Here is a 25542-nt window from a genome sequence, read left to right as displayed (position 1 = left end):
TGCATAAAATATTTGATAATAAAAATAAATTGTTACCTGAACAATTGTGTGCATATTTAATCAAGGGACCAAGAAAAGCTTATAAATTATGGACATTGAAAAGGATTTTTAAAATTAATAATTAAAACAAAATTTATTATTAAATGAAAAAATTAAATAATTTAGGTTAGGCGCCGATAAAAAAAACTGAGCTTTTTATTTACACGACTTGGCGGAAAAGAAGCCCGCCTGGCCGGGTTGCGCGCCATAAGAAACTTTTTCACTCTCAATTTTTTTTCACTTTCAATCTAAAACATTCGCCAAACTAAAACTAAATGTTTGAACTTAGAACGAAAGCTAAATCCTCAAAATTTTCAGACACACCAAATTATTTTCATTTTCATTTGAAAACCCGCTCTTTCAATTCTCTACCCATTATATATACATAAACATTATGCCGATCTTTCTTCCTTGCCCACCACCCCCAATCCATCTTCTTCCTTTGATCTCTTCTTTCTCCTTCTTCCAAACTAACAACACTCAAGGAACAAGATGGAGACCCGCGCCGCCGCAGCAAAGAGAAAGGCAACCGCGGCTGTTGCCCCTGTGGTCGTGGTCGAAAAGCCACACCCCAAAAGGCAGCGTGTTGTTTTGGGTGAACTTTCAAATTATCCAAATGCTATTGTCCCCGAAACTCAAAATCAACGCAAAGAAAAACTGCAATGTCGGAAGAATCCAAATTTGAAGAAACCCTCTCCTGCGAATTCCACTCCCCTTTCCTCCCAGATTGTCCAACCTTATGTTTCCGACATCTATGAGTATCTGCATGCAATGGAGGTAATTCTCATTCTTTCTTTGTCAACAAAGTTTTAATTTTTTTTCGAAGCGGGCAACTTGGTCTTGTTGGGGTCTGTCTCAAATTTTAAATATCTGATTTTCAGATGCAGAGGAAGAGGAGACCGATGGTTGATTACATCGAGAAAGTTCAGAGAGAAGTTACTGTAATCATGAGGACAATATTGGTGGATTGGCTAGTAGAGGTAGCTGAAGAGTACAAGCTTCAATCCGACACCCTTCATCTCTCTGTTTCATACATAGACAGGTTTTTATCTGTTAATCCTGTTAGTAAGTCAAGACTTCAGTTACTGGGTATTTCGTCCATGCTCATTGCTGCGTAAGATTTCATTACCTCTTTTAATTAATTTTGCAACAAATGTTCAATTTAAGGTGTTTAGACATAACAATTGCATTCATTTTTTATGCTCAGTAAGTACGAGGAAGTTGACCCACCCCGTGTTAAAGCTTTCTGCAGTATCACTGATAACACATACAATAAGAAAGAGGTAAATACCCTCTTTTATCTCTTATTCTTAGCACAAAATCTTGTTATGATATTTTATTTTTATGTTCTTTGCCCTGCACTTTGACTTACATGATTGATGGTAATATATAGGTTGTAAAGATGGAAGCTGACATACTTAAGTCTCTGAAGTTTGAGATGGGAAATCCTACTGTAAATACCTTTCTAAGGTACGAGATTTATACTCTAAATGTTAGTATGAATATTTAGCTTTTGTTGAAATGAAATTGAGTGTTGTTATTGTTTCAGGAGGTTTGCTGATGTTGCCTCTGATAACCAAAAGGTAAGTTAAACAGATCTATCTATTGTTTTCCATTTTCTTGAAAGCTTTATTGTGTCTTTTGCTAATTATTGTCATGATTTATTGTTTCAGGCTCCAAATTTACTGTTTGAATTTCTGAGCTGCTATCTTGCTGAGCTTAGTTTGATGGACTATGATTGCTTGAGAATTTTGCCTTCTATTGTGGCAGCATCTGCTGTATTTCTTGCCAGATTTATTATCTCTCCTGAAGTTCATCCTTGGGTAAATGTTTTATGTTATACAATTTTTCTTATACAATAAATTAGTAGTTGGTTTCAAGGCACTCAATGTTGAGAACCTATTGCAGACTTCTTCCTTGTGTGAATGCTCTGGTTATGAAGCATTTGAACTGAAAGAATGTGTCATCATCTTGCATGACTTGTATTTGTCAAGAAAGGCAGCATCCTTCAAAGCTATTAGGGAGAAATACAAGCAGCACAAGGTACTTATCTTTTTCATTTATTTTGTTATAATATATTTCAATTCTGATTTTTACAAATTGAGTGACTTGAAATCTCCTACTGGAACAGTTTAAGTTTGCAGCAAACTTGCCTTCTCCTCCACATGTGCCAAGTCATTACTTTGAAACTCAGTGATGCTCTGGGGATTATCTTCAATTGGAAAAGATGTCACAATTGTGAAGTGTTCTAATCTGATGGAAGCTGTTGTCTTTTAAATCTTGCTGGACATTACATCTATCAACAGTGCGTTTTGTTTGGCCGTTATTTTGATGGATCTTTCTTACAAAATCCATTGGCAAGATTTGTGTCTTTGGATCGCAAGGACACTTGGACAAGGTTAGCTACCAATGTTCAGTCACCTTTCCTGTTGAACTATCATGGCAAATTCTCTTTACAGATATAACAATATGTGAGACTTTTTACCTATATTGTTATCAATGAGGCCTTGAAGAAAAAGACATACATTCATGATCTGGATAATACTGGACACAGTTGCATGTATATATTATTGTTATAATTTTGGTATAAGATGAAAATTATATAGTTCATTCCAGAGAACTTTTGTTCCTGTGAAGTAGATGGTAATGGACATATCAGCTTGTCTTCATGAGAAAATGTCTCTTGAAGTAAGTCACTTTGTGAAAGAAGGTATTTGAGAATTTTTTTCACATCATTGATCCACATGATGAAAGAGCAATCTCAAGGGAGAGAGTGATTCAACCAATAAAGCACCAACATCTTATGGTGGTTCCAAGCAGAATACCAAGAGATCTAGATTTCGATGTTTCCACTGTAATATTTTTTTTAACAGATTATTAATAGAGTTAATTTTAGATTGATGGAATGACAAATTTAAACCACTTTAAATATGTAAAATGATTAAATTATGCCATTAAAAATAAAGAATCAAACTAAGATAAATAAAAGACAAATCATGATTAGACTAAAACAATAGTAATAATGATAAACAAGAATTATGTTAAATATATATTTAGAAAGGATATTATGCGATTGAATAGTAATGATTTTTTAAATGCTTTCTTTTCTTTTTAAGTTAAATTCTTTTTCAATATATGTTTTTTGAAATAACAATGTAACAACTTCCATGGTTTTAAACATATTTTTTAAAAGGATTTATATTTTTTTCTATATTATATGTATGTGTAATTTTATTTTATGTACTGAGTACCCTAAATTGATTTAAAGGATGGCTAGAAATAATTTAAACTGAGTTTATTAGATTAAAATAGTTAAATAAAATAAGAGTGCAAAAGAAAATGGTGATTAAAATGGGATTGGTGTAAAAAAATTCTAATTAATTAATTTAATGTCTATAATATTTATATATATATATATATATATATATATCATGATAAAAAAGGAGAAGAAAAAAAAATTAAAATCTTGATAAAAAATTATATACTTAAGAATTGAACACTTCTCAAGAATATATATATATCCTTTCAAATCTATCAAGAAATAAGTTGACAGAGTAATGATCCTCAAAATTTTCTTTAAATTTAAAGAGTATGCATAAGAGATAATATTGTAGAAACATATTTTTATAAAAAATAAAATTCTTTCTATAATAGATTTAAAATTATATTTTTGACATACATAATTAAATAACTTTAAATATTTGCTCTTATCTTATTATTTAGACCAACTATAAGAAAAAGTAACAAGCTAAATTATAATTCAGATATTTTTACTTCCTAGTCTAATAATATTCCTAATGTTGTAAAAAGATGTGTCTAATTACATTTATAAAAAAATTCAAGAATTTAGTATAAATGTATTTTGATTTACAGTAGGAAAAGATGTGGTAGTGAATGATAGTTTGTTAGAAATAAAATAAAATATATGTAACATCAATTTCTTATGATATGATAAGAACAATATGCCTTTTTTACAAACATATAATGAATATACAGGAAAATATGATGAAAGTATATGATGTTATTATAAATATATTAAAATTGTGTAATTAGATTTATATTTTATTATAGCAAAATTAAAAAAAAATTATCATTCACTTTAAAAGGAAAAAAAAATTAAGTAATAAAAACAAATAATAAAATGAATACAAAAATAAAGTCTATATATGCTCATATTTAGTCCTTGAATTACTAACTTATATAGCTTTCTAAGCAATGTAAATTTTTTTAGAGAAATTTCCAAAGTAACAAATCATGTTATAAAGTTTCTTTTCAACTTTACTAAAAAAAATCTATTTGATTGGTTTCTCAACATCAACAATATAAGAATTAAATGGATTGGTACTTTCCAACTATTTATACATGTTTAATAGAGATCATTTACTGTTAGTGTTTATTAAAGCAAAAGTTGACTTTTAGTTTTTGTTCTCAACAATAATTATTGTTTCTCAAGAAACATTTATTCAGCTATAATTTGGATTCTTTCAATAAAACTCAAAACAAAAATAATACTTAAAATACCTTATTGTTTAATTATTACAAGTAGATTTAACACTATACTATCTTAATATATCCATTCATACTTTGATCTATTTTTGTTTACAGTATACAAAGTTTACTCTAATAATATTTGTTAAGTAATTAACAAGAAGAAAACTTTCCATTCATGACAATTTTATAATAAACACTAAACTCTTTCTGACGTGCACACATGGACATACAATTTGATACATTTTTATAATTTATTAAATATAATATATATTATTTACTGTTTAAAATGTGTTTAATTAATAAAAAAATAATTAGGATTCTTAAATGGTGGAATTCACAGTAAGTATTTGTAAATTTTAATCCTCAATTATTTAAAAGTAGTTAACACCATTACAATTTTCAAGATTTCATTCATTAAAGTTTAAATTGTATTAAAGTAATGAAACAACATTTGTTAACACTGTTTTGATTTTTTTTCTTATTTAATATTAATATTATTAAAAATATTAATACAATATAAAATTACATACAGTACAATACTATTATATATATATATATAATAAATCATTTAAATAAGTTAGTTTTAATTTAACCAGGAGTTTGAAAAGTGGCGCGCCTTCCCCCGCCATGGGAAAACAAATCTTTCAACTCTAAACAAATAAAACATCTGAATTTGGAACCAAACCCAAATCCTGAAATTTTCATTTTCATTTTCATTTTCATTTCAAAAAACCGCTCTTTGTCTTCTCTACTCATCATACAAACTTATGCTAACTCATCCCTCTCTAGTTATTTTTTCTTCCATTTCTTTGTTTTTTGACAATCTTTTTCAAATTAACAACACGCAAGAAAGAAGATGGAGACTCGGGCTGCGGCAAAGAGAAAGAAGGAAAGTGGTGTGGTGGTGGAAAAGCAGCACCCCAAGAAGCGTAGGGTTGTATTGGGTGAACTCTCCAATTTACCAAACCTTATTGTCCCCAAAACTCAAGATCTGAGCAAACAGAAACGGCAGTGTCTGAAAAATTCCAATATCAAGAAACTATATTCCCTAAATAATACCCTTTCTTCTCTCCAGATTGACCAACAGTATGCTTCCCACATCGATGAGTATCTTCGTGCAATGGAGGTAATTCTGACATTTCAAGGTTGTTGCTTTCTTGAAATTATATAGTGCTTAATTCTTTCACCATTTATCATATTCAGACAAAGAGAAGACCAATGGTTAACTACATGGACAAAGTTCAGTTGGTAGTTACCACAAACATGAGAGAAATATTGGTGGATTGGTTAGTAGATGTTGCTGTTGAGTACAAGCTTCTCTCTGAAACTCTTCATCTCTCTGTGTCATATATAGATAGGTTTTTATCTGTTAGTCCTGTGACCAAATCGAGGCTTCAGTTACTGGGTGTTTCTTCTATGCTCATTGCTTCGTAAGCTTCTGGTTTTAGTTCTGCGAAGATTTTTCTCTTTATTCCATTATCTAGACATGTAGATTCACAATTACATCTTTTCCCCAAATTTGCAGGAAGTACGAGGAAGCTAATCCACCCCGTGTGGAGAAATTTTGCAGCATCACTGATAACACCTATGAAAAGAAAGAGGTAAATGTTATTCTTGTCTTTCCTGCTATTACAATATGTCATTTGTTTGTTTTTCCACTCACTTTGGTTTCCATGGTTATTGGTGGTGACATAGGTTGTAAAGATGGAAACTGAAATACTCCAGTCCCTAAACTTTGAAATGGGCAATCCTACTTCAATCACCTTTCTAAAGTATGAACTTTATACTGAAATGGGAATATCTAACTTCTTTGAAATGAAATTAATTGGACTAAATGGGTATGATTATTGTTTCAGGAGGTGTTTGGGTGTTGCTTCTGTGAATAAAAAAGTATGGGGATCTGCTCTCTCCATTCATCTTAATTATCTTAAAAACTTTGTTTTTGTTGTGTTGTTTTCTAATTTTATTTTATTTTTTAACTGTCAGACACCAAATTTGAAGGTTGAGTTTCTGAGCTTCTACCTTGCTGAGCTAAGTTTGTTGGATTATGATTGTATAAGATTCTTGCCTTCAATTGTGGCAGCATCATCTTTATTTCTTGCCAGTTTTATTATCTCCCCTGAAGTGCATCCTTGGGTGAGTATTTATGTTGTTTCTCATTAAAAGAGGAAAAGTATTACTGTTGTTTCAAGGAACTTGAACTTGAGAACCTATTGCAGACTTCTTCCCTGCGTGAATGGTCAGGTTACAAACCAGCTGAGTTGAAAGTTTGTGTTCTCACTTTGCATGACTTGTATTTTTCAAGAAAGGCAGCATCTTCCCGATCTGTTAGGGATAAATATAAGCAGCACAAGGTAGAACTTTTGCATTTCTTTTTGTTGTAATATACTTTAGTTCTCCTTATGACAAATTGAGCGACAAAAATCTTCTACTTGAACAGTTCAAGTATGTGGCAAACCTGCCGTCTCCTCCACATGTACCAAGTTATTACTTTGAAGATTAGTGATGGAGTGACAATTCCTTGATAAACCTGTTTTGAAGTGCACTATGGCTATTAATGTAGAATCTCGGTATTTGGCAATTAACCTATCTTGATAGGTACATTCTTTGGATCTCTTAAATTTGGTTAATTCTTGCACATTATGGGTTTTTGGTGGAAATGCTTAGCTCTATTTAGCTTTTGTCTTCACCTATAACTAACGATTTCATTGCTTTGAATTGCAGGGATCTTACATTGTATGCTTTGTCGGAGACTGAAGTCCATTACCCAATCATTGATGTGATGATCTTCTTGTACTGCCAAAGACCAAGATATTCAGAACTAAATTAGTGTTGTAACTATTATCAGGGATTAGATCTAGGTTTAGCCTTAGAAATTTAAGTGTAATGTATAGTAGAACTGAGTATGACAAGTAATATATAAGAATAAAGAAATAAATATATTGTTTTAAATCTTAGATTGAAAATTGTGTCTTAATTATATTGTTTGTTCTTAGTTTATTATTATCAATTTTTTGTTAGAAGTATCCAGATTTAGGTCCTATAAATGAATGATGTATCAATTAGCATGAATATCTGAGGGTTGGTTTTATTCTTTTCCAGCATCAGTTTCCCCTGTATAACGAGGATACTATCTTTATAGTTTACAGTGGAATAAACAGTGTTCGATTTTTCTAAATGGTGTTAAAAAAAATCTCAAAATAGTGTAATTTCATTTTATATTTTTTAAAATGGGAAAAAAATTAGTTATATCAAATTTCACTAATTGAATTATATCATTTGGGGGGAAAACAGTCAAAAGTAGTTGATTTTTTTCTCTGCATATGAGTATGGTACATTATTTTGACCAATTAACTCCATAATAACCTAAATACATTAAGTACATCTTGGATTAAATCCTATTGAAATTGTTCATCTATTAAAGTTAAACCTTGTTGCTTTAAGAGGAAGATGAATCTATGTGTTTAGTAGCAGTATAATGGAAGGTTTCTTATAAGTTGGGAGATCAGATGAATGAAAGGAAAGGTGGTCATGGATTGAATTATGTACAATCCAATTTAAATCCAAATATTTGGATCAGATTTATCATTCAAATTCATAGTTTTTATAAAAATAATTTGAAAATCCAAATCCAAATATTTGGATTGAATTTTAAATTCAAATATTTGGATTAGATTTTAAATCTAAATTCATTTTTTTATATAAAAAAGAGTTAATTGTATTTTAAATCAAAATCTATATTTTTAAAAAAAAATAACATAATATTAATATAATAATATGTAAAAGAGTTAAATATTATATAAATATTAAGAAAATATAATAGAATTATAATTTAATAATACCAAAACAAATAAAAATAACATAATATATAAATTCTTAACATTAAAATACACTTACCTATAATACTTTAATTAAATTTTGAAAATATTATATTAATTTATTATATGTAAAATATTGGAGCAAATAAAATTATGAAAAAATATATATAAAACTTGATTGCTCCATGTATGTGTGTGAAAGAGAGCAAATAAAATTTCAAAAAGTGAATAAGAGCTGAGCTGGCGAGGGGCAGGAGAGAGAAAGAGGAAATCCTAAATGAGAAAAAGTATAGAAAGGTAGTTTGGGTAGATGATTAGAGAGACTACATCCAAAAATTTAGATTTTCTAATTTCTAAAATTTGTATAAACAAAATGGAAATCTGATATGAAAATATAATAAAATGTGAATGAAATTAAAAATTGGATTTATATAAATGGATTTTTAATAGATTAGAGCAGTGCAAGAAATGTAGTAATTTAAAAAAATTAGATTTTTTGCCCACCCCTAAATGAAAGTATAATTTGGCAAATAAAATATATTAATTTTGTTTAAACTATCTTTTTAGTTTTGTTTTAAAAATCTTTTAAAAAAATTCATAGTGTTAAGTTAAATAGATTATCGAGAAGGTAAGCCACTTGTTTAGGACATAAATAATCCAATTCATTCCCTCTCATGAAATATATGTAATTTTTTTGTAAGGAGACAAAATCAGGATAGGACTTGAAAGGTATATTATAGGAAAAATGTAAGGAATAAAGAGTGAAGTAGCGGTTAGTGGGTTGAAAAGTAGTGGTTAGTGGTCTTTAAATAAAGTGGTTTGTAGTGGTTAATGGTCTTTAAATAAAGACCAACTGGTTTAGTGAAGAGGGTTACGTTTTTTGAATTCAGTTTGGTAGACAAGGAAAGTCCTGTGTAAAAGGAATAATTGTTTCCTTTGTGGATGTTCTGAGTGTAAGGTGTAGAAGCAATAATACAAAGATTAATGAACCGGGATGAGGCCCTAGCACAACTTAAATTTCATTTAAGGAGGGCAAGATCAAATGTCCAATTTTGCCAACCACCATAGAACACCATCTTCAATTAAAGTGGGGATATGGTATATTTTAAAATTAGGCCACATCGACAACTATCGATGCCTAACCGACTACATTCGAAGTTGGCCGCCAAGTACTATGGTCCTTTTCCGGTTGTAGTGGCGGTGGGTCCAGTGACCTTTAAACTTCAACTACCATACACGGCTCGAAAACACTCGGTGTTCCATGTGTCTCAACTATAGTTGGCAGTGGGGTCGTACGAAGTTCAACCCGAGTTGCCTAAAGAGTTACAAGGATCGGCGGGAAATTCTTATCCAATAGAGATCTTGGATAGACGTGAACTATTCATCCAAGGAGTATCCATCCCACAAATCTTAATAAAGTGGAATGAGGGGGATAGGGACACAACGACATGGGAAGATGTGAAGACCATTCAGGAACAATTTTCATAATTTAACCTTGAGGACAAAGTTGCTTTGTCTGAGGGGAGTAATGTTAGGACACAAAATCAGGATAGAACTTGGAAGGTATATTATAAGAAAAATGTAAGGAATAAAGGGTAAGGTAGCGGTTATTAGTTTGTAAAGTAACAATCAGTGGTTTGTAAGGTAGGGTTAGTGTGGTTAGTGGTCTTTAAATAAAATGGTTTGTAGCGGTTAGTGGTTTTTAAATAAAGACCAACTAGTTTAGTGAAGAGGGTTACATTTTTTTAATTCAGTTTGGTAGACAGGGAAAGTCATGTGTAAAAGGAATAATTGTTTCCTTTGTGGATGTTTTGAGTGTAAAGTGCAGAAATAATAATATAAAGATTATTCAGTAGAATTTGTGTTCTTAGTTTATCTTTGGGTGTGTTTTTTTTTATTCATAACATTTTCTTATTAGATAGCATGGAACGAATCATATTCATAATTGTTGTCTTTTTTCATTTACCAACATTATTCTATTGCGAGATATAAGCAATGGTTAACCTCTCAATCCCTCTTTGTTTTGAAAAAGTCATTCAACTCATTTGAATTAAATTTTCTTCTCCTTATGCGGAAACATTTAATAAACATTTCTACTTATTCAATCTTTGAAAAAAATAGAAAAATTGGAATAATTTATCTTATGTTTCATAGAGAAAATTTTAAAGAAATTCAATTGCCTTACCCATACATTGACTTGGGTCAAGACAATAATTCTGGAATACTCCCATTGAGTTCGTTTAACATAGTTCTATTACCTCATCTGATTAAAACATCCTAAATGAACTACGCATCTTCTCTTTTATCCTCAAATTATGGTTAAAATGTCCAGAAAACGGCATCAAAGAACATGTAAATGGTGATTCGGGTAAAATGAATGAAGACCATAATTCTGTTGGAAAAAGAAGCCACACTTGTAAAGTTCTCGCATGTTTTCCGGATTGAAAGAACCATATATTGGTGAAATTGTGGATAAAAGGGAGTGTAGGTTATAACAGATTTCCCTTCTCCCTTTGTATCAAAATATTGGATATTGTGCGGCTGTTTGGTGCAGGAACCATTACAGCTTGAAAATGAGACCTCCTACCCATGCATTTTCTTCATACTTCTCACATCTCATGTTTCTTTAGAAATGTTTTTCTTCTTAATGGTGTAGAGAACATTTAGATCAATCTAGATAGAGAGTTCTTCACTTTTAGGGCCTTCAGTTTTATCTCATCATTCTTCTACTTTGCCCCAGTATGATTTCACTTGCTCACTCGACATAGTTTCTAATATTTCTCATAAGAAGTTTTCAATTAGCATACTCCAATGACCATCTTATATTCTACTATAAGTATTCTAAAATTTGCATTGATGTTTCAAGCGAAGTAGAGGCCTTCATACCAAACTATTATAATATAAAATGAATATGAGAACAAAAAGCACAAAGAACTAGAATAAATGACACTTTTTATTAAAAGCTTTGGCTTAAATAGCCATTCAATACGCAATTACAAGTGTTAGAAAAGAGTCGTTTAGATAAATAAATGCTATGGGTAACAAAAAAGAATGGTAATTTAGCCCTTTCCATATTCAAAGGTCTCCATGATTGTTCATCAGAAAATGCAATTGAACATCAGTATCTTATGCAATCCTGCTTCTCTTGAAATTTAAAGACAAATCTATACATTATAAATTTCTAAAGCCGACAGGCCAGTTCAAAACAAGAAAAGTCAACCACACTATTGAAATGTGTTCTATGCTTTATCAAAAATGATTTAAGAGATAACTGAGATTTCTTCATCCAAAAATTCACTGCATCACTGGTCTTCAAAGTAACAATTCGGTACATAAGGAGGAGAAGACAGGCTTGCCACGCATTTGAACTGTTCCAATGAAAGATTTCAGGTCACTCCATTTGTTATAATGAGAATGTAGGTACTCAATAGCTAAAAAAAATACAAAAATAATCACCTTTTGCTGCTTGTACTTGTCCCTAACAGCTTTGAAGGAAGCTGCCTTACGCAACATATACAGGTCATGCAAGATTAGAACACATTCTTTCAATTCAGTTGATTTGTAACCCGAACATTCACTCAAAGAAGGAGTCTGCAATAAGTTCTCAACTTTGAGTATCTTGAATAATGGTTAATAGGTCTAACTATTTTAAACATCAACTTATAACACTATTCAAAAGATGAAAATACTGACCCATGGACGCACTTCAGGCGAGATAATAAATCTGGAAAGAAATACAACTGACGCCGCCACAATAGAAGGCAAAAATCTCAAACAATCGTAGTCCAGCAAACTTAGCTCAGCAAGATAGCAGCCCAAAAATTCAATCTGTGAATTTGGAGTCTGGAAGAAAAGAAAAACAATTAGTAAACAACACAATAAAACTCTTAAGACAGTGAATGAGAGTAAGTGGAGCACTTTAACTCACCATTTGGTTACCAGAAGCAACATCAGCAAACCTCCTGAAACAATAACACTCAATTAATTTCATCTCAACAGAGGTTAAATATTCATATTCACAATATTCAGCCCTTACCTGAGAAAGGTGTTGACAGTAGGATTTCCCATTTCAAACTTTAGGAACTTTAGTATGTCAGCTTCCATCTCAACAACCTGCATATTTATATATATAATTAGTAACCATGAAAACCAAATTGTTAAACAAAAGACAAATCACAAACAAAGATCATTACCTCTGCCTTGTCATATGAGTTATCAGTGATATTGCAAAAATCTTCCGCACCAGGTGGGTCTATTTCCTCGTATTTGCTACGTATTAAAAAGACGCAATTTTAATTTTGAAGCATATTAAAGAGAATAAAGATTGAAATACTTAAAAACAAAATATAGGCCTTACGATGCAATGAACATGGATGAAACACCCAGCAACTGAAGTCTCGATTTAGTGACAGGATTAACCGACAAAACCCTATCAATGTATGAAACAGAGAGATGAAGAGTGTCGGGGAGAAGCTTGTATTCCTCAGCTACTTCTACTAACCAGTCCACCAACATTGCTCTCATGGTTGGTGTAACTACTTTCTGAACTTTCTCAATGTAATCAACCATTGGTCTCCTCTTTTTCTGCATCTGAGAAAAAAAAGACCGAAATTAAAATTGAGATGCCTGATATTCTCAAAGGACAAAATGAAGAATTTGTTAATGTCAAGAAATCAAGATTACCTCCATCTCATGAAGATACTCATAGATGTCAAAAACAAAAGATTCATCAATATGGGGGTAAGAAGAGAGGTTGATTGTGGAAGATGGCTTCTTCACATTGGGATTCTTCACACCATGCAATTTTTCTTTGGTAGTGTTTTGAGATCCCGGGACAAGAAGATTTGGTAAATTGGGGAGTTCAGCCAAGGCAACCCTATGCCTTTTGGGGTGTTGTTTTTGAACCAAGACCACACCATTTGCCTTTCTCTTTGCGGCTGCACGAGTTTCCATCTTGCTCCTTGTGTCAGGTGAATTTGGAAGTGAGGGAAAGAACAGATCAATGGAAGAAGATGGGATTGGAGTGTTGGGTGAGGAAGAGAGATTGTTGCCATGTTTATGTAGATTGGGTAGAAAAAAAAAAAAAAGGGTTTCGAAAATGAATTAGTGTATCTGAAAATTTCGAGATTTGGAGTGACTGAAAATTTCACATTTTCGTTTTGGTTCCAAATTCAAAAGGTATAGTGTGGTTTAGGGTTTGTTTAGGAATAAAAGAGAATTTTCATATGGCGGGAAGGGCGCGCTTCTTTTCCGCCTTCTGCTGTAATCTCATGTGGAAACTGACAAATGTTTTATATATTTTTATTTTTATTTTACGTAAAATAGCTATAATATTCACTAATTTATTTTTTATATTTAAAAAAATAAATTTGACTTTCGTTCTTGAAATATAGTTATATTAATTTTTGTTATATATTTTTTTTGTTTTCCTAAACAATTTTTTTTTTCACTTAGTTTTTGTAATTTTTATAAAATTTATATTTTTTATATTTTATTTTGGGATGTAATATATTGAAACCTTTCAAAATTTATATTCCATCATACAACCACTTTTACTATGCACATAAAATAATATGCACATAAAACTATTCGTTTTTATACTTGTTTTTTATTTTCGTAAAATAGCTATAATATTCATTAATTTATTTTTTATATCTACAAATTTAAAGATGATTTTAGTTCTTGAAATATGGTTATATTTAGTTTTTTTATCTATTTTTTTTCTTAAACAATTTTAACTTAGATTTGGTAATTTTTATAAATTTTATATTCTTATTACTTTCTTTTGGGATGTGATAAGTTGAAACCTTTCAAAAAAAAATATTCCATCCTACAACCAGTTTTATTAAATTTTTATTTGATAATTTAATTAAATAACTCAATTCAATATTTTATTAACTTTTAATGTTTGTAAGAAAAAAATAGAATATTAAATAGTTTTTTTTCCTTTTCTTTTAGTTGTTTCACTACTTTTAAAACTTTTATAATATATATATATATATATATGATTTAATTTAAATCCATTTTAATTATTTTTAAAAAGAGTAATTCAAAATCAATAACCGTATTATAAAGAAAAAAAATTAAAATTAAAGTAACAAGAAAAAAGGTAAAATACTCACAGAAAAAAGTCAAATAAAATCTTTTTAGAAAACAAAATAAAAATACACCATATTTCATTCATAAAAATTTACTAAATATAAAAATAATATGCACATAAAACTATTCGTTTTTGTACTTGTTTTTTTTTTAATGTAAAATAGCTATAATATTCATTAATTTATTTTTAATATATAAAAAATTAAAGATGATTTTAGTTCTTGAAATATAGTTATATTTTTTTTTTTGTTTCTTAAGCAATTTTCACTGAGTTCTTTGTAATTTTTATAAAATTTATATTCTTATTATTTTATTTTGGAAAGTGATAAGTTGAAAGCTTTCCAAATTTATATTTCAATCCTACAACCACTTTTATTAAATTTTGTTTGATAACTTAATTAAATAACTTAATTCAATGTTTAATTAACTTTTAATGCTTGTAAGAAAAAATACAGAATATTAAATAGTCTTTTCCTTTTATTTTAGTTGTTTTACTACTTTTAAAACTTTTATTATATATATATATATATATATATATATATAAAGAGAGATGATTTAGTTTGAATCCATTTAAATTATTTTTAAAAAGAGTAATTCAAAATCAATAAAGTATTATAAAGAACAAAATAAAAAATAAAATAACAAGAAAAAAGGTAAAATACTAACAGAAAAATGTCAAATAAAATCTTTTTAGGAAAAAAAATCAAAATACACCATATTTCAATCATAAAAATTTACTAAAATATAAAATAATATGCACATAAACTATTTGTTTTTATATTTTTCTCCGTTAAATAGCCATAATATTCATTGATTTATTTTTCATATCTAAAAAATTAAAGATGATTTTAGATCTTGAAATATAGTTATATTTATTTTTAGTATCTATTTTTTTTTCTTAAGCAATTTTGACTTAGTTTTTGTATTTTTTTATAAAACTTATATTCTTATTATTTTATTTTGGGATGTGGTAAGTTGAAAGCTTTCAAAATTTATATTTCCATCCTACAACCACTTTTATTAACTTCTTATTTGATAATTTAATTAAATAACTCAATTCAACATTTTATTAACTTTTAATGCTTGTAAGAAAAAATGCAGAATATTAAATAGTTTTTTTTCTTTTATTTTTGTTGTTTTACTACTTTTTAAACTTTTATAATATATATAGATGATTTAGTTTCAATCCATTTAAATTATTTTTAAAAAGAGTAATTCAAAATCAATAAAGTATTATAAAGAACAAAATAAAAATAAAATAACAAGAAAAAAGGTAAAATACTCACAGAAAAAAGTCAAATAAAATATTTTAGAAAACAAAACCAAAATATACCATATTCAATCTACATTTCTGAATTTTTACATTATATTTCATGATTGAATACTTGATTACGTCATTGGCAATAGAATATTTTCGATTGTTGTAATCAAATTTTTCTGAAACCTTGCAATTATTGACACTATGAAACCTCACTATTTTAGTTTAGAAATTTTGACAGAAATTACAAGTGTAAGTAAGTACTAACTCTATTTCAACTTGACTAAAATCTTGCAGCATTTTAATAATTTTGAAATAAAATACCTATCCAGTAAATAAGGCTAACAAGTAAATACGAGTAAAGTGGAAGTAGGGAAATGTAGCAAATGACCCTGTACAAAAATGCTGTTACAACTAGCACAGGAAATTAATATTAGAGTCCTAGAAGTATGTCCCCTATACTTTACATTCGGAAATCCAAAACACAAACTATATTGTTTGAAAAACAAGCAGCAACTTTATCACCATCTTTGCTCCAATTAACTTCAAATATTCCACCTTTTCCAGTGTATGTTTTTACAATCTTGCCTTCCTTCACGGACCATATATGCACGTATCTATCCATGGAGCCACTGGCCAGATACTCCCCATTAGGGCTGAATGCAACGGAATACACAGGATCCCTGAAACAGAAAACAGTGGATTAATTAAAATGCTAAAAATGTAATATGCAGGAACATTGATGATTTCACAATTACACCCATTTCTATATTTTTTAGTGTATCTGTTTGTCACTGTTAGAATCCTTGATCACTTCCATTATAAACATGTCATATTTTTTAATGGAACTCTTCTAAATTGTGAATGTGTCTTTTTTCTAAATCTGAGGACATATCCTGTTAATGGATCCAAAGCAGCAAGTTGATTATCCAACAACAAAAGCCTGATCTCGTTAAGAGGTGTCATATACATGGATCACACTACCATTCGACTCTATCAAAGACCAAATCTTCAGAGCACGTGTATGATCATAAACAAATTGATAAAAATTACTCTTAAATTTAGCAGTATTTTGTGGTCAGAACTAGCTTCCAACACTTTTGATCATTTTAGCCATCTTACTTGTATCTTGTGTGTGACATTCTTAATAATTTTTCATCACTTTGCAATATTGATCCCAATTATTTCAAAAAAGGAAAAGACAGTCTCTTATATGCATGTGGAGGATTCTCGACCATGGAAAGGAGAAGTTCCATAAACTCCATGGCCTTTTCCCTGGTTACAAAAAGACATAGCGGGTCTTTCCCACCAGCACAAAGGCAGTTCATCCAGTCTCTAATCATGTGTTTCATAATCCACCAATAGTTCTCTCTACAGCTGACTCAAAAACATCATCAATTATTACAGCAACAGCTACAGACTCAAGTTACATAAGCTTTGGTTCTTAGTACATTTCTCAACAAACACATCATTTTAAAATAATCCTAGTTCTTAGATTATAGATTCACATGCAACTGTGCACATGTATATGCCCCCTAGATCTTTTCACTTCTCATTTGTCACTAGAAGGATTTCGTCCCTACACAGAATTGGAAAGAAAACAGGAGCTGTATAATCGTAGCATGAAATCAAGCACTGCGTTTTTATTTCATGGGTAAAATTGACATATATATTTTCTCTTTTTGAGGCTTCTGAAAGGTTAAAACATAAAAGCCCAACACCCAAAGCAATTTTTTAAAAACCCAATGTCCAAAAATCATGAAAACATGAAAGACACTCTGTCACCTCAATTTCTCGATGAATAATGCATTACACTGATGTAATACCTGAAAAACTTAATCGTCTTCTACTCTAAGCACAAACCTTCCATTCTCATAAAATTAGTTGCGCAATAAACCACATTGAGTGATAGGATGGGCATGGAGTCGCCCAAAAGAAAAAAAAAAAGGTTCAAGAATTTTATAGGATAGTCTTAAAATATTAAAAATAATATTTAAAATAATTAGTTTATATCTTTAATTTCCTAACATGATGACATTTGTAGAATAATTATTATTTAGTTAGTATGTTTTTAGGTTATATAAATGTAATCTATTACCTATGAAAGGAGATATATGAACTTTAATTTCTGGTCTCTGTAGTTATAGATTTTACGTATTTTAGAGAAGAATAGTTTTTTGCTCCGGATCATTGAGAGCTTGCCTATTGAGTCAAACATTTTCTCCAAAACAGCAGCGACAGTATGTCTTCTTGATTTTTCCTGTCTTTACAATTTTCTAAGTTTTAATGGAGTAGGGATTATGTAGTAGAACCAGTGCAGTATTTTTAGTTCTCCAACTGATCAACATTTTTTTATGATTGTTATTTGCATGAGAATATATATTATATTTACGTAATCTTGTGAGTCTTCCACAATCTCAACCATAATCTTATTTTGACTACCTTGCTTTATCAAACAAATTTGTCACTTCTCTAAAAAAACCAGTCCAAGTCACAGTTTAAGCAATTGAAACTGAAAAATTTGCACCTAATCTAATATTGCCAAATGTACTCACTTTACCCATCAAATTTTCTGCTATACATCTTGTCAGTTACTGCTGCATTGTAGCATTCTTCACTTTCTATACCATTTAACCCACATACTTTCGCCATTCAGGACCTGGAACAACCAAGGATGATTGGAAATGATGGTTTATGTGAAAGGTTATTTTTTTAAGTTGAAAGTCCTAGTTCCTACTACTACATTGTCTGTTACATTCAATAAGTGCAATCTGATGCAGAAGGATTAATAATGCTAATGTCAAAGTTCATGGATCCTTGCACAGATATAAGGCCAGGTTGATAGCCAAAAGCCATATATAGAACAGGAAGGAATTGACTTTCCCTACACTACATCTTTTCCCTGGCTGTAAAATTACAATTGGAGTCCTTCCCTTCATTACTGTTGTCAAACACTGGTCCATGGGGGCACCAATGTTTTTCTAAATGATCTTTTTGAGGAAGCCTATATGGCCACCCCATTTAGGTATCCTTTATAACTTAGTTTGCATGCCTCATTCAATCCAATAGTGATTATTATTCTTCATCTTACTCTTGTATGCTGATGACATAATCTTGGCAACCTGAATCCTCATTTCATCAGAGCATGATGTCCTTGTTGCAACAACTTTTCAAGTTGAAAGTTATACGTAATTAAAATATTTCTTTGGACTGGAAATTGCAGAGTCATCCAAAAGTATCCACCTATCTCAAACGAAATACACACCTCAGTTACTTCTCAGACTACCTCTTTCCATGGACCCCAACCTCAAACTCACTGTTACTGACATATCCACGTACAAACACTTGATTGGCTTTTTAATGTACCTCACCATCTTCAGACCTTATATCAGGTATGATGTCAATAGGCTGAGCCAATTTATGTCAAATAATATAGCCCGCCACCTTCTACAAAATTAAAAGAATGTCCCAGACCAAGGTTAGTTTTTCCAAGCCAGTTTATCACTAAAGTTACCTGCATCAGCAGATGTGCACTGCGTTAGTTGCTCAATGACCAAGAAATCAACAAGATACTGCATTTTTCTGAGGGCATGGATCACTTGGAAATTGAAAAAAGTAACCCATGGTGTTTCATTCTTCAGCCAAAGCCGAGTACAGAGCTTGGTGTATGTTACCAGTAAGCTATAACCAAAGAAGTAACTTATATCATTTAAGTTAGTTATTGATAGAAGATACTGCATTTTTCTTTGAGAGGCATGGATCTCTTGCAAATTGGAAAAAGTAACCCATGGTGTTTCACTTTTCAGCAAAAGCCAAGTACTGAGCTTGGTGGGTGTTACCAGTACATTATAACCAAAGAAGCTAATAGGTCGTTGTTAGTTCTTGATATGGTCATGGATTTCTATGATAACCACAATCAGAGCTCAAAACACAGATATTAACTGCCATTTAATCTGGGAACATGTTTACTATAGATTCCTATAGTTCAGACCAAATCCCAACACCAATAAGAAGATACCCTCATCAAAGCTCAGGTAATAAATTTGCCCAGGCCACTTATGTCCAATGCAGGATTCCTTGAAATCTTCCCCCACAGTCCAACCATGTAGGGGAGTATAAAAACATCCAATATGTTATTACAGTTTGTGAAAGTCAGATTATGATTATTCAGTTATCGTTGGTTCTTCATTACCTGCCAAAACATTTGAATTTATAGACCTCTTGGTTTCTCTCTATAGCTTAATATTTCCTATTTGTTAGCAAATGCCTATAAATCATCTCCAATTCTTCAGTTGGGTCATTACCTATTAATAGTATATTATGCATTAGCCTGGATAAAAATTGCATCCATTAATTCATACATATGCATATGCATGAGTGCTTGTGTGTGTATTTTGCTTGTGAAGCATGTTTATAGTTTCTTCACCTGTGGCCATTTAAGCTGTAGAGTACACTCCCTAGTTCCACATCCCATAGCTTTATCGTTGAGTCAAATGAGGCACTGTTTGAGAGAACAATAAGCGAAATTATTAGGGGAATACAAAATAATGAGATTTTTTGTTTATTTTAATGGTCTTGATTATGTGTACATAGGTAGAGGACAAGTAACATTTATTATGCGCATTAAGGAGTTAAAGATAAAAAAAAGTATTGATATTTTAGATATTAAATGCTTGTACTTCTCATTTAATAGTATATATTTTTAATTTTTAACCTCCACTCTCAGGACACAAGTTAACAAAACCATTTTTTCAAAACAAAAGTTTTTTCAAAAAGATACAGTTTCATATCTTGCTACTATTGCTGATTTTACATGATATTGAAAGCATATTTACCTTGCTAGCACTAACTGCTGATTGGGACTGTTGGTACCAGGGCCTGTAGGGCTCCATCGAATTGTATATATCCCCTAAAGGAGCATTGCTTTATTAGAAAGAGAATAAAGGGATCAGAAAGAAAAAGGCACACAAAGAAACATCTCTCCAAACCTTGACATGTTCCTTTAAATCATGCAAAAAGTTATCCTGCTTTAAACTCCATATCTGAAATATAGTTTCATGAAACAGTCAATTGGGTGCTGACAAATACTTAAATAATTAGTGACAATGATGTTTACCCTTCCAGAAACAGTTCTCTAGCCATGTTTCTTGTCCTAAAATGCAATAAAAAAGACATTTCCTAGAGATGCTTGTTATATATTTCTATAAAAAAACTAAATTTCATAAATATTTAGATCAATCTAGATAGAGAGTTCTTCACTTTTAGGGCCTTCAATTTTATCTCATCATTCTTCTACTTTGCCCCAGTATCATTTCCCTTGCTCACTCGACATAGTTTCTAATATTCCTCATAAGAAGTTTTCCATTTGCATACTCCAATGACCATCTTATATTCTACTATAAGTATTCTAAAATTTGCATTGATGTTTCAAACGAAGTAGAGGCCTTGATACCAAACTATTATAATATAAAATGAATATGAAAACAAAAAGCATCTATGCACAACCACTCCAATTTTTTTTCATCACAACCGTTATCTATATTATACCCTTATAATAAATTCTTTTAAAATAAAATGTATATCTGCACTTCACTGATGTATCTATGACTTATATAAATACCAAGTGAACCAAAGTGATAGTTTTCTGTTGATTACTTTTGCAGTGTGATCATCGGAGCAGGAAGCCAGCAAAGAACCTGTTGGATCCCATTTAATGGCATTAACTTCATCCTGAAACATAGGATTACAGAATGTCTGAGGAAAGATTATAACCATAACTGAATATGCTCATAGATTAATACAATGAGCATATCATTCTATTTTTTGATGGAAAATCACTGTCTTTTAAATTTAAAAGTTAGTAGTTTAACAAAATAAATCTATCAGTGGACTGGTTGACTAGGAAGAGATACCTGATGCCCAGAGAAAGTTTTGATTGGTCTACTCTCCCCAATTTTGCAAACATGTATCATTTTATCAGTGGAGCATGTAGCAAATGTAACATTGTTTCGCCAATCAACATCAAGAGTTGGGCCTGATCCAATTTGATAGTAGTTAAGATTACAAGGAAAGTCATACAAGAAATCAAAAGTTTTATTCACCAGAAGATAAGCAAAAAAACAAACTTACCAGTGTGAAATTCAAATAGTTGTTTCCATTCCCCAGTCTTTATATTCCACACTATAGCAGTCTTATCCACACTTCCACTAAGAAGATAATCCCCCTTCTTGTTCCACTTCAAGGAAAATATTGGACCTTTGTGCTTGTTTAGTGTGCTATTCAACTCCCCTAATGAACCTCAAAAAGCAAGAGGTCAGTTAACAGCAAAGAGTACAAGACCGAGGGTCACATATAATGCAAATATCATGCCAAGAAATGCATATTCATAAAATAAAATATCTAACAGCTCACCATCTCTACTCCATATTCTTGCTTGGCCATCATAGGAACCAGTTGCCAATAGTGTTCCATCTCCCTTTGTAATAAAAACCATAGCAAAAGATATTAGCTGGGGAATAAAATTGAAACACAAGTGGAAGACGAAATTCATAGTATTCTTGCTTGGCCATCATAGGAACCAGTTGCCAATAGTGTTGAAATCCCCCTTTGTAATAAAAAGCATAGCGAAAGATATTAGCTGAGGAATAAAATTGAAAGACAAGTGGAAGACAAAATTAATAGTGTTCAACTAAGGTGGGATGGAAGACCCAGAAAAGCTAAAATTAATTCTACAAAGATTTTCACGGTAAGTATGCAACCACAATAATGCTACAAAGACTTACATTCCAATCAAGTGTTGTAACATCCTTGCTTTTTTCATTGGTGCTTTCTTTAAAGTGCTGCAGCACCACAACATTTACTGGTTCATTTTGCACACCAGAGTCACAAGGTCCATCAGCAATTTTCCAAATTCGAGCTGTTGAATCTCCAGATCTGGAATAGTTAATCAAACAAACATTGACATATTGGCTAATTTTAACTAAATTTGATAAGAGGAAAAAAGGGATAGCTGTTCATACTGTTTGCTAAGTGTTGATCCTGCATAATTACCATCATAAACTGAGCCACTTCATCATTTAGATTATTTTAATACATAAAATATTTACTTCAAAATTAATTTATGATAGAAAACAGCTTGTATTGTTGCTGCTGGCCAAATCACACTGTCATACTCTGTGTTTCTTAAGTAGGTTTAAGTTATAGTATTATTGAATGTATAAATAAGATATCCTATTTTTATGTTAGGAAAGAAATGAAATATGACTCAAATTCAACACTGGATCAAAGTATTAAAATTTGAGAATTTGCGAATTTCAATCAATCTGAAGTACAAACCCATGGTCAAAACTTAAAAATCAAGAGAATGGTTGTCATAACAAGCAAACTGTCCAATTGTATACTGATACATCACTAGTTCCTTCGACTTATAAACATTAAGAAACTAAATCTTAAATTCGTGATAGCTAGACAGTATTATTATGTATCCTATTACGAAGGTTGTCATATGGAACTTATAAAGCACTGTTTCAAACTTGGAAACAACCAGCAATTCATGAATATAAGAATAGAGGGCAGGCAACAAAAGGAAGAGAAAGAAGAAGAGCTATTGTCTTCAAAATAGAATGGATTAACAGGGAAAAGATACTTTTGAGAACAAAATGTGTTTTCTTTACAAAGTGGCTTGTACTCACCCAGACGCAAGAAGCGGAGCTGATGGATTCCAAGCACAGGCAAAAACCTGCCAGGAATGAAATAACTTTCAATAAGCCTCACAATGGGAGGAGAAACGGAAGATAAGAAAACAGATAAGTACAAACCTCTGATGTATGGCCTTTCAAAATTTTTACATCATCACATGGAGTATCATTAGGCGACGACATGGGGCTCTGTGAAATCTCCATTGGCTCAGGCCCTGTGCCATAAAAGCTTTACTTTTTCCCTTGTCTAATATAATATATTGATAAAGATTGATAGCTGATGGGAAGAAAACTAAATAAAACATTATACATCAATATTTACCTCCATGTGCTCTATTGTTTAGATTTTCAACAGTAATCTTATCTTCCTGTTTCTCTGTAAGGTTTTGATCGGTATGTTGTGTTTCTTTATAATCATCCTTTGGTTGCTCCTTCTCTTTCTCTAACCTTATTTTTTCCAGTCTCTGTTCATTTTCCTTTTCTTTCCTCTCCTTCTCTTTTTCCTGAACATGTTCCCTCCTTGCGTTGTCGTGAGTCGAGCCATTCACTATTTTATTCGATTCGGATTTATGTTGACGTAGATTTTCTTTTTTGGCTTTTACTATATTGTGCAGCTCATTGGGCTCCTTTGTGATAAGATCCAGAGGTTGTAGAAACGAAAAATCCTCATCCATGTCAGCATCACTCTGGAGACCTAACACAAACACCAATCAGCTTAAGGTCCTCGAGCAATGCATTCACTATGTTCATGTTAGTAACAATGACTTGAACATACAATAACATATCACTAAGATGAACAGCAAAAATTAAAAATGCTTACACCACTCAGGTTGGCTTCCAGCTCAAGATATTGAATGCCTTTCTGTATGAATGTAACAAGAGCACCCGGTGGAACCACATTATCATCATTTTTGCATCTATCAATCCCCGCTTCATACCCGAATGCAAATGCAGAATGAGTAAAACCTGAAACAGAGCAGCCGCAGAAAATATGAGAAGATTCAACAGGGGGGGAGGGGGAGAGAGACACGTTATCTTCATTATATTTTTCCTCGTTAACAAATCATAGTACAGGAAAAATGATATGATATGTAACTATGAAATAACGGCAATTACGGAGATGACACGATAGTAAAATAATAATTACCCTAATGTCACAAACATAACCGAATCCACTAACTTTCTAGAAACCATGGTTTCGAATAATAAATTATATCAAATGAGAATTTAAAACGACTCTTCATTTAAACTGGTTGACAAAAGTAATGATAAAAAGTTTTCGGTTCACAAAAGTGAAGCAAAGAGAATGGAAGCTAAAATGGAAGAGTTCCTCCTAACTAAGTTTCCGTGATAGATGTTGATATTGATGAGTTTGTAATGTGCGAGAAAAAAGCGAAAAAGTTAAAAGAAAAACGAAATAGATTAGGAAAAGGACGAGCCTGATTCGTGAAGGTAACGGAAGACTAAGTAGTTCAATTCAGTGGAAGTGATTGAGATCATTGTGATTGGGGATCAGTTTGTTTAAGGGAATAGCTTGAGTGGCTCAAGTGTTAAATGCAGAGAAAATGGTCGAAGAAGAGGTGGTGCTGGTGGGTTGGGGTTTGGGTGGATACCGGGTCGCAATCACGTTTGGGCTTTTCTATTTCTTACCATTAAACTTTGGGCTTCTTTTTCTGGCATCCCATCGTTTTCCTTTTCTATATTTTTTAAATATTAAATTTAACTTTCTAACATTATTTCAAAGTGGTCTGAACTGTTGTAAAATTCTGAATATAATGTTTTTTATTACGTGTTGTAGAGTGTTTTTTAATACTTATATTTTTCATAATTTTATAGTATCTATTATATTACTAAAAGTAATTATTTTTGTTTTATTTTATTTTAGAAGGTATAATTCGAAATGAGCTCAATAATTTTTTCAATCAGACGTCCTAAAATTCGTCACCGTGACTTTAATACACAATTAATTAAGCTTGTTTTAAAAAACAATTAGTTAGATAACATTATTTATTTTCTTAGTTGTGCAAACTTTACTTTTTTATTTCTACTCCTAAAAATGATTTATTTTAGCTTTTGTATATTTTAAAACGAGAAATACGAAATGTTTTTGTATTGTTGATTAATTTGTGATGATTTTTTT

General features: G+C 31.0%; 4 protein-coding genes across 6 annotated transcripts; 2 read left to right on the top strand and 2 right to left on the bottom strand.

Moving 5' to 3' along the window:
- Positions 1–278: 278 nt before the first annotated feature.
- Positions 279–2961, top strand: LOC137822094 (cyclin-A3-2). Its single transcript, XM_068626998.2, has 8 exons — positions 279–816; positions 921–1153; positions 1247–1322; positions 1433–1509; positions 1589–1622; positions 1713–1862; positions 1948–2082; positions 2171–2961. The coding sequence occupies exons 1-8, from the start codon at positions 532–534 to the stop codon at positions 2234–2236; spliced, it is 1056 nt and encodes a 351-aa protein (XP_068483099.1). The 5' UTR covers positions 279–531; the 3' UTR covers positions 2237–2961.
- A 2256-nt stretch (positions 2962–5217) lies between these two features.
- On the top strand, positions 5218–7487 carry LOC137822851 (putative cyclin-A3-1). Its single transcript, XM_068627859.2, has 9 exons — positions 5218–5656; positions 5734–5960; positions 6056–6131; positions 6226–6302; positions 6387–6420; positions 6517–6666; positions 6750–6884; positions 6971–7128; positions 7255–7487. Exons 1-8 carry the CDS (start codon positions 5387–5389, stop codon positions 7031–7033), a joined length of 1032 nt encoding a protein of 343 aa, XP_068483960.1. The 5' UTR covers positions 5218–5386; the 3' UTR covers positions 7034–7128; positions 7255–7487.
- Positions 7488–11283: 3796 nt separating this feature from the next.
- On the bottom strand, positions 11284–13428 carry LOC137822752 (putative cyclin-A3-1). The gene is made up of 8 exons (XM_068627743.2): positions 13032–13428; positions 12706–12938; positions 12542–12617; positions 12385–12461; positions 12277–12310; positions 12042–12191; positions 11805–11939; positions 11284–11716 (listed from the first exon to the last, which is right to left on the bottom strand). The coding sequence occupies exons 1-8, from the start codon at positions 13299–13301 to the stop codon at positions 11651–11653; spliced, it is 1041 nt and encodes a 346-aa protein (XP_068483844.1). The 5' UTR covers positions 13302–13428; the 3' UTR covers positions 11284–11650.
- Positions 13429–15984: 2556 nt separating this feature from the next.
- LOC137821286 (WD40 repeat-containing protein HOS15) lies at positions 15985–25070 on the bottom strand. 3 transcript variants are annotated; one of them, XR_016515579.1, is made up of 14 exons: positions 24842–25013; positions 24223–24368; positions 23725–24088; positions 23523–23617; positions 23397–23443; positions 22488–22638; positions 22117–22309; positions 21835–21993; positions 21618–21739; positions 21361–21435; positions 20694–20747; positions 20541–20614; positions 20132–20206; positions 15985–16388 (listed from the first exon to the last, which is right to left on the bottom strand). XR_016515579.1 is itself a non-coding variant. In XM_068625801.2 (14 exons), exons 1-14 carry the CDS (start codon positions 24900–24902, stop codon positions 16169–16171), a joined length of 1707 nt encoding a protein of 568 aa, XP_068481902.2. In that variant the 5' UTR covers positions 24903–25070; the 3' UTR covers positions 15985–16168. The 3 variants fall into 3 exon arrangements, 2 of the variants coding, with proteins under 2 accessions (XP_068481902.2, XP_068481903.2); XM_068625801.2 differs by having other exon boundaries at positions 22117–22180; positions 24842–25070; XM_068625802.2 differs by having other exon boundaries at positions 22117–22180; positions 23725–24096; positions 24842–25018.
- Between the last annotated feature and the right edge of the window lie 472 nt (positions 25071–25542).

The sequence above is a fragment of the Phaseolus vulgaris genome, chromosome 9 (assembly GCF_051622355.1).
Source record: "Phaseolus vulgaris cultivar YP4 chromosome 9, ASM5162235v1, whole genome shotgun sequence".
In the NCBI taxonomy this organism is placed as follows: domain Eukaryota; kingdom Viridiplantae; phylum Streptophyta; class Magnoliopsida; order Fabales; family Fabaceae; genus Phaseolus; species Phaseolus vulgaris.
The sequence above is the reverse complement of the archived record's forward strand: the minus strand, read 5'-3'. Positions and strand labels throughout refer to the sequence as shown.

Bases quoted from the DNA above. Each gene is read 5' to 3' on its own strand.
- LOC137821286 (XM_068625801.2), bottom strand. From the start codon at position 24,902: ATGATCTCAATCACTTCCACTGAATTGAACTACTTAGTCTTCCGTTAC. The intron at 20,748-21,360 runs GTAATCAACAGA...ACTATATTTCAG, and splicing joins CCGATGATCACACTGCAAAA to ATATGGAGTTTAAAGCAGGA. The intron at 20,615-20,693 runs GTTTGGAGAGAT...ATGCTCCTTTAG, and splicing joins ATTTAAAGGAACATGTCAAG to GGGATATATACAATTCGATG.
- LOC137822752 (XM_068627743.2), bottom strand. From the start codon at position 13,301: ATGGAAACTCGTGCAGCCGCAAAGAGAAAGGCAAATGGTGTGGTCTTG. The intron at 12,192-12,276 runs GTGAGTTAAAGT...CTTTTCTTCCAG, and splicing joins TTGCTTCTGGTAACCAAATG to ACTCCAAATTCACAGATTGA. The intron at 11,940-12,041 runs GTCAGTATTTTC...AACTTATTGCAG, and splicing joins CGCCTGAAGTGCGTCCATGG to ACTCCTTCTTTGAGTGAATG.
- LOC137822094 (XM_068626998.2), top strand. From the start codon at position 532: ATGGAGACCCGCGCCGCCGCAGCAAAGAGAAAGGCAACCGCGGCTGTT. The intron at 1,510-1,588 runs GTACGAGATTTA...TTATTGTTTCAG, and splicing joins ACTGTAAATACCTTTCTAAG to GAGGTTTGCTGATGTTGCCT. The intron at 1,863-1,947 runs GTAAATGTTTTA...AACCTATTGCAG, and splicing joins CTCCTGAAGTTCATCCTTGG to ACTTCTTCCTTGTGTGAATG.
- LOC137822851 (XM_068627859.2), top strand. From the start codon at position 5,387: ATGGAGACTCGGGCTGCGGCAAAGAGAAAGAAGGAAAGTGGTGTGGTG. The intron at 6,303-6,386 runs GTATGAACTTTA...TTATTGTTTCAG, and splicing joins ACTTCAATCACCTTTCTAAA to GAGGTGTTTGGGTGTTGCTT. The intron at 6,667-6,749 runs GTGAGTATTTAT...AACCTATTGCAG, and splicing joins CCCCTGAAGTGCATCCTTGG to ACTTCTTCCCTGCGTGAATG.